The following is an 8,552-nucleotide window of genomic DNA, read 5'->3' on the forward strand; positions in this document are numbered from 1 at the left end:
AACCTGTATTTCTCAGCATCATAGCCAATCTGTTTCAACCTAAAAGTAGTTAATAGAATCTGGTCACTTGGAGTAAAGTGGCAGATAAGAACTACTGGATCACTTTGCCTCCCACACACCACACAAATGTTTTAATTCTTCTTTATCCAGCACACAGAGCACTGAACGGGTAAATACATGTGCATACACACCAGATACTATATCACCATGAAAACAATTTTAATTAAAAAAAAAAGTTGGGCTGGAGAGATGGCTCAGGGTTAAGGTGCTTGCCTGCAAAGCCTAAGGACCCAGGTTCGATTCCCCAGTACCCATGTAAGCCAGGTGCACATGATGACACATGCGTCTGGAGTTCGTCTGCAGTGGCTAGAGGCCCTAGCATACCCATTCTCTCTCCCTTTCTCTCTCTAATATTTTTTGTTTATTTTAATTTATTTATTTGAGAGCGAGAGAGAGAGAGAGAGAGAGAGAGAATGGGTGTGCCAGGGCTTCCAACCACTGTAGACGAATTCAACATGCATGTGCCCCCTTGTGCATCTGGCTAACGTGGGTCCTGGGGAATTGAGCCTCAAACCGGGGTCTTTAGGCTTCACAGGCAAGCACTTAACCACTAAGCCATCTCTCCAGTCCTCCAATAAGTATTTTTTTTTAATTAAAAATAAAAATAAAAGCAGTCAGTGGAAAAAGATACATTATATTCAGAGAGAACAAAGATAAACATCTTAGCATACTTCTCAGAAAAAAATTTAAGCTTGGGCTAAGGCACTTGCCTGTGAAGCCTAAGGACCCAGGTTTGATTTCCCAGGACCCACATAAGCCAGATGCACAAGGTAGTACATGCATCTGGAGTTCATTTGCAGTAAGTGGAGGCCCTGGTGCATCCATTCTCTCTCTATCTGCCTCTTTCTGTAAAGACAGTGGAGTAATGAAGAAAAATAATGATCAACCCAATATTGTTCAATGACAATTCCTTGTAAAATTAAAGCAAAATAAAGCCTTTCTCTGACATAAAAGAAGTGAAAGAATTCATCATCTGCAGGCAAACCCTACTATAAATGAGAAAGAAAACTTTTTTAGGCAAAGGATAATACCAGACAAGAATATGGATCAACATAAAAGAACAAAAGATCCTACAAATGGTAAATATATGGGTAAACCTGAAAGTATTTTTTATTTTAAACTATTTTTTTTACTTTTATTTATTAATTTGAAAGTGACAGAGAAAGAAAGAGCCAGAGAGAGAGAGAGAATGGATGTGCCACTTCTCCAGCCCTTCTTATTTTAAAATATCCTAAAATAGGGCTGAGGAAATGGCTCAGTATTTAAAGGTGCTCCTTACAAAGCCTGCTGGCCCAGGTTCAATTCCCCAACACACACATAAAGCCAGATCCAAAAAGTGGGTCAAATATATGACATTTGGTTGCAGCAACAAGAGACCCTGATATGCCTACACACATAAATAATTTTAAATACACACACACACACACACACACACGCACACACTCTGAAACAATAACTGGCCATTTAAAAAAGACTAGTGATATATTGTGAAGCTTATAACATATGTAAAAATAAAACATGTGAAACAATAGCTCAAAGACCAAGGGGAGAAGGAGGAATAGAAGTATGTTGTCAGGTTCTTACACTATAAATGAAAAGATGTAATATTATTTGAAGTATAAATACAAAACAAATGACAAAATAGATTAAGCTTAAACATGATCAATAATCAGGTAAAATCTAAATAGCATGGTCACCCCAATAAAAAGGCAAAGGTGGTCAGACTGGATAAAAAGTAAGGTTGCACTAAATATTATCTATAAGAAGCTTACCTTAACTATATAAGGACAAAAATAGCAAAAAACTTCCAGGCATGATGGCATGTGCCTTTAATCCCAGCACTTAGGAGGCAGAGGTAGGAGGAACACTGTGAGTTTGGGGCTATCCTGGAACTACAGAATGATTTCTAGGTCACCCTGAGTTAGAGTGAGAATCTATCTTGAAAAACACAAAACAAAACAAAACAAAACAAAAAGTCAATCACACATTAATCAGAAGAAGCTGAGGGGCTGGGAAGATGGTTCAGGGAATAAAGTGCCCTACCACACAAGTAGAAGAACCTGAGTTCATATCCTCTAGCACCCACATACTGGGCATGGTAATATGTGTCTATAATCCCAGCACTAGGGTGGCAAGGAAAGAGAATCCCTGGGGTTCACTAGCTAGTCTAGCCAAACTTGTAAACTAAGGATGACAGTGAGAAACACTGTCTCAAAGAATAAGGTGCTAGCCATGCTTGGTGGCACATGCCTTTAATCCCAGCACATGGGAGACAAAGGTAGGAGAACTGCTATGAATTAGAGGCCAACCTGGAACTACAAAGTGAGTTCCAGGTCAGCCTGGGCTACAGTGAGACCCTACCTTGGAATAAAAAAAAGAAGGTGGAAAGTGCCTGAAAAACACCCTCACTATCAACCCTTGGTCTCCACATGTCCACATGCACACATATACATAACACACACACACATAAACTCGCAAAAAAGAAAGCTGAAACAACTATACTAATACCAAACTGGTATATTTCAGAACAAAGAATACAATCAAGGACAATCATTTAATAATAATAAAGGGATTAATTTATCAAGAATGTACAACAGCTGGGTGTGGTGGCTCACACCTTTAATCCCAGCACTCGGGAGGCAGAGGTAGGAGGATTACTGTGAGTTTGAGGCCACCTTGAGACTACACAGTGAATTGCAGGTCAGCCTGAGCCAGAGTGAGACCCTACCTGGGGGTGGTAAGGGGATGGAGAATGTATAACAATCCTAAACATGTAGGTACCTAGTAAGCCTCAGCCCACGAAACAAGAAAATATAAAGATGTCGCTTTCAAGGTTAAAATGCAGTATCAATATTCCTGAACTAAAATGGACTAAACAGGACTTGAGATTTTCCTTATGTAATAAATGACATGCAACTTCACTAAAAATACACATCTCCCAAAAGGGTCAAAGGTAGTATGCTAAAGAGTTTATGAAAACGTTTATGACAAACAAGTCTAGACACACACCTGTAATACCAGCTAGCTAAGCTGAAGCAGGAAGACTGTAAGTTCAAGTCCAGCCTAAGCAACAGAGTGAGATCCAGGCAGGCCTGGGCAACTGAGACCCTGTCTCAAAATAAAAAGAAAAAAAGAAAAGAGGGGTGGGGACATAACTCATTGGGAGAGTGCCTACCCAGCCCGGGAAAGACCCTAAGGTTCAGTCCCCAGCAATGCAAAAAAAGTCTATGACTTCAGTGCCAAGCTGGTGGGTATGAACTGCAGCTGACTCACCTTTCATATTGCCTGTCTCTTGGTAATGAAGCACCCCAATGTCGAAAGTCCACCATTAACATAAGTAAAAGAAGACAGGATATGAAGAAGAGTCCTAGGAATGCCACCCGCTGACGAAGAAATGGGCTCACTGTGGGCACAGTGAAATACCAGGAGGCTGGACAGAGGTAGGAGAAACTGATCCTGAAATGAGACAAACATTCATTAAGTCTGAAACTTTCAACAATTGATTATTTTTAAATGTCTACTAGGGGGGCGGAAAAGATGGCCCAATGGTTAAAGGTGCTCGTCTGCAAAGCCTGATAGCCGGGTTTGATTCCTAAGTACCCATGTGAAGCCAGATACACAAAGTGGTACATGAGTCTGGTTTGCAGTGGTGGGAAGGAAGCCTGGTGTGCCCATACTTTCTTTCTGTCTACTCTCCTCTCTCTCAAATAAATATACAAGTATTAAGAAATAAAATGTTTATTAAGCTAGATAAAAGCCCTCTTAATTAAGCAAAAAGTCTGCCACAAGAAGTCTAAATGTTCTTTTTATCTTAAATGACAGGAAAGCACTTCTATGGTTCATAGTACTTCTAAGCAAGGCAGAAAAACCTTATCTGCTCTTTTTCCAAACTCTGCACTTTTGAGTACAACTCAAAGAAATAATCTCATGCTAATGAAATGATTGCTAGTATCCTGGGGCAACTTCATATCATAACACTGGCAAAAGGGAACAACTAAAACATTCCCACCAGCAATGCTGTCAAGAAACTGAATTGTTAGAACAGTTAACTGATTTTTTAAATGTTTTAAAGTATACGTGTTTTCATTTCATTTTTTAAATATTTTATTTAGTTATTAGTTAGTTATTTATTTGATAGAGAAAAAGGGACAGAGAGAGAGAGATTGAGAGAATGGGCGCCCCAGGGCCTCCAACCACTGCAAACGAACTTCAGACACATGCACCACCTTGTGCATCTTACCTATGTGGGCACTGGGGAATCAAACCCAGATCCTTAGGCTTCACAGGCAAGTGCCTTAACTGCTAAGTCTTCTCTCCAGCCCTTAAAAGGTTTTAATAGGCTATATATACATATGATTTTTTAAAAAAATCTGTCTTGGGGGCTGGAGAAATGGCTCAGCGGTTAAAGAAGCTACCTTACAAAGCCAGATGGCCTGTTTGTTTCCCCAGTACCCAGGTAAAGCCAGATGCACTAAGTAGTGCATGTGTCTAGAATTCGTTTGCAATGGCAGGAGGCCCTGGCACACCCATACTCACTTTCTCTGTCTGCCTCTTTCTGTCTCAAAAAAGTAATAAAATATTTTTTAAAATAAATAATACAGCCAGGTGTGGTGGCACATGCCTTTAATCCCAGCACACGGGAGGAAGAGGTAGGATGATCACTGTGAGTTTGAGGCCACCCTGAGAGTACACAGTGAATTCTAGGTCAGCCTGGGCTAGAAGGAGACCCTACCTAGAAAAAACAAAAATAATAAATAAATAGGGCTGAAGGGATTACTTAGTGGTTAAGGAATTTGCCTGAAAAGCCAAAGGACCCAGGTTTGATTCCCCAGAACCCACGTTAGCCAGATGCACAAGGGGACACACACATCTGGAGTTCCTTTGCAGTGGCTGGAGACCCTGACGTGCCCATTCTCCCTCTCTCTCTGTCAAATAAATAAAAATAAGTAGATAAATATTTTAAAAATAAATAGATAAATCTGTGTTAAAGGACATAACAGTATAACAGTGCTAGAGGAGATGGTTTAACTGTTAAAGGTGCTTGCTTGCAAAGCTTGCCCACCCATTCTCTCTCCCTCTGACCTCTCCTCTTTACAAATGAATTTTTAAATTTTAAAAAAGGATGTCAAACACAAAGTTAATCCTTTGCCCTGACCTCACCACCTCTCTCAGAAGCTACCATTGCTGCCTGGTTTCCAGGGATTTTTCCAGGGATATTCTATGGATACATAGGCATTTACACAGCAAGACACATGGCAACATACCTGTATGTGTTCTTTTCCATCCCCTTTGTTTTACACAAATGGCAGCACGTCAGATCTATTGCTCTTCATATTTCCCTTACTTATTCTGCTTTGTAAGTAGCCCATATTGAAACATGTAGGTCTATATTAATCTTCCTTAAAAATTTTAGAGTATTATATAATATATGGGTGTACTTGTTCAATTATGAAGCCCACCTTTTATTCTGAAAAGCAACCTAAGTCAGTATTTCTGAAGAAACTAAATCATCTTTGTTTGACCTCCTCAAGGGACATCTAACTTCCCTCAGATGGATATTAGAAATTACATTATAACCTAGCACTTTTCAGAACTAAGTGGGAAGAGTCCCAGGGTTATGGGCTGAAAACCATGACTATACCTGCCTTTCAGAAGAATACTATGATCGTCTTTGCATACACCTGGACACGACGCAGAGCTCAGGTGCAGCTTCGGGGCAAAGTGCCAGGGCCCCCCACGGTCACCTGTCACCTTCCACTGAGCCCTATGCCAGGGAGAAAGAGTGCAGCCTTACCTAGCCATGGGTTCCCTGCAGTGGTCTCAACGTCTGTCACCTCCTTTTCCTTTTGCCCTGAGAAGGTGGCCTCCTTGTCCCAGGCATCTCCTAAGGCTGCAGCCTAGAAAGGGTCGATTGGGTTTCAGGCTTTCCTCCCACCAGTGCCCACGAGACTGCACTTCCACGAGTCTTCCACACTTCCCTGACTCCCACTCTGTCCGCCCTCCATCCTCAGGCCCAGAGGACCCTCCTGGAAGCAGGGCGTGCTCGTGGGCGAGCTCCGTTCTCAAGAAACATGCCATCCCCACGTGACAGCTCCCCGCTTCCTCTCCCCGGCAGCATCCCGCACCCGGGTCCCGCACGCGGCTCTCCCAGTCCCACTCACAGGGTCCAGAGACCCGCTGGTCGGTCCACACGGCTCGGCTCACTCCGCCGCTGCTCCCTGAAGCTTCCAGCCCAGCCGGAAGGAGGGCCCCAGCCGCCAGCGGCGCCACGTCCCCAAGGAAACCACACCGAGCCAATGTCTGCCCGGGGACCCGCCACAGACCCGCCCCGGGAGCTGCCAGAGCCACGAGCGCACGCGCCGCGTCCCCAGCACGGCCGTCCACCAGCGTGGCCAATCCCCGAGAGCGCCCGGCCTCTAAGGCCCGCCCCACGATTTTGAGCCGCGTCCAATCAGAAAGGCGCTGCGCTGAGGCCCCGCCTGGAGGCGGGCGGTGGGCGTCGGTGAGTGGCAGCGCGGGGCGCAGTGTCCCGGGCCCTGCGGGAGGCGCTCGGGCTCTGCGGGCGGCTTGCTGCGCAGCTTCTTGGAACCAGACCGCTCCAAGTGAACGTTTTGCTCACAACCTACTGGAGGGTCCGTGCCCACCAACCTTCCCCTTAGAATAGTAGTTTTCCCACCTTAAACCTTCCCTTTTGCTCCCCAGATTGATGTCCCGGCTTCATTGTCCTGTCCTTTGCGGGAAGGTGGGTGGCATTGTGGAAAAAACGTTGGAGACAATGATGTCTACGTCAAAGTGCTCATGTCCATTCATTTAGCATTGATTATTTACTGCGTCTGTGCCTCTGCCCCCTCGCCCCCAGACTTTATAAAGGCAGCGGCCCTTCGTGTTTGAATTCTTCATTGCTTACACCAGCCCTGTCACATTTCATATCTATAACCAATCAAGATGTGGCCACGCCTCCTGAAGCTCTCCTTGCCTCTGGCTGAGCTCTAGCAACACACCCTGTGGGTTGTGGTCTGTTCATTCTGCCTCTCTGCCTGTCTTGAATGTTGACTCCTCCTGCTCAACTCTTACCTGGTTTAAGGGCCATCTTCCTTCAAAAACCTTACCTGACCTACAGGGTACTCGTATAGTCATGGTTTTCACACATGCCTTCCGTTCTATTCACTGCTTTGAATTATAATTATACTTATGTGTCTGTATGCCCCATTGGCCAGAATGACCTTAAGAGGTGGGCTAGGTGCTTTTACATATTCCCAAAGCTGTCCACCTTCTGGCACATAAAATAAAGCTGATGTATGATTAATGAAGGACTGGAATTAGTTGAAGACCACCAAAAAGAGATCAAAGTGGCTATTTTAGTCTAAGCTTGCTCTAACCAGTGGTAGTCACTGTCACTGAATTTGGCAGGGTCTCAAGGGCTATCAGAGCAATTAGGAAGCTTAATAGTGAAGGGGGTGAAGGCTCATATACACGAACCTTCATATACTCTAGTTTGTATACTCTGACTTGGAGCGAGGTGTTAGCAGAGGGAAGCTGAAGGCTGGGTAACAAGAACCCTGGCTTCTTACATTATGGGTTTAGAATAGCATATTCAGCTGTCTGGGGTGATCCTGGGGAAGAGGGAAGAAGGGAGGAATATGGAGAAGCTGACAGTTGTTGTCAAATTCTGGGCTGAGGGTTGCAAACTGTGTCAGTGATCTGGCAATTGCCTAGTTTGCATATCGTCTCCCATGACTGTAGTTTCTTCCCTCCATTACCCTCTCAGCCTGGTCGTCTTCCTAACTTGTCCTTTCTCCATCAATTCTCATTTCCCAATTCTCTTCTTTCAATACCCACACTCCTTTAAGTGTTATATTTAGCCTGGGATGCAGAAATCACACCGTGGGGGCTGGGGAGATAGCTCAGCAGCTAACACCACCTGTTGCTTAAGCATGAAGGCCAAGTTTGACACTCCCCAGAAGGCATATAAAATGCTGACTGTGGCCACTCACATCTGTAACTCGGGGTGGGGGGGGATGCAAAGACCAGAGAATGTGTGGGGCTAGCTGATGAACAATAACTCCAGGTTAAGGAGACTCTGTCTTAAGGAAAGAAGTACTTGGATAAACAGTAAGTTGAGGACACTCTTCATTCTGCTGTGCACACACACATATGGAACTCACACACATGCATTTACCACACATCACACGCACCATACCACACACATACTCTACAATCACACACATATATAACAAAAGAAAGAAAGAAATCACACTGGGTAAATTACATAAAGTCAGGTATAGTGGTGCACACCTGAAATCCTAGCACCCAGGATGCTGAACCAGAAGCATGGCTGCAAAGTAGGCTGAGACCCTATCTGAAAAGAAACACATGTATGCAAGCTGAATAATATTGGTACTGAGCACAAAATTACACAAATGCCAGATAATTTTATTATTCCAGAGTCAGCTCAGTGCCTAAAGCAAGAAAGTAATGAAAAGAAATCAAAA

General features: G+C 44.0%; 1 protein-coding gene across 1 annotated transcript in view; it reads right to left on the reverse strand.

Moving 5' to 3' along the window:
* The window catches only part of Entpd7 (ectonucleoside triphosphate diphosphohydrolase 7), a 57,031-nt gene extending 50,659 nt beyond the window's left edge, over positions 1-6,372 (reverse strand). The window contains exons 1-3 of the mRNA XM_004669879.2: positions 6,222-6,372; positions 5,855-5,957; positions 3,334-3,516 (exon numbers count right to left, since the gene is read on the reverse strand). Of these exons, the coding sequence (XP_004669936.1) occupies positions 3,334-3,516; positions 5,855-5,862 (191 nt within the window). The 5' untranslated portion in view covers positions 5,863-5,957; positions 6,222-6,372. The remainder of the gene's footprint in view (positions 1-3,333; positions 3,517-5,854; positions 5,958-6,221) is intronic.
* Between the last annotated feature and the right edge of the window lie 2,180 nt (positions 6,373-8,552).

The sequence above is a fragment of the Jaculus jaculus genome, chromosome 1 (assembly GCF_020740685.1).
Source record: "Jaculus jaculus isolate mJacJac1 chromosome 1, mJacJac1.mat.Y.cur, whole genome shotgun sequence".
NCBI classification, from domain to species: domain Eukaryota; kingdom Metazoa; phylum Chordata; class Mammalia; order Rodentia; family Dipodidae; genus Jaculus; species Jaculus jaculus.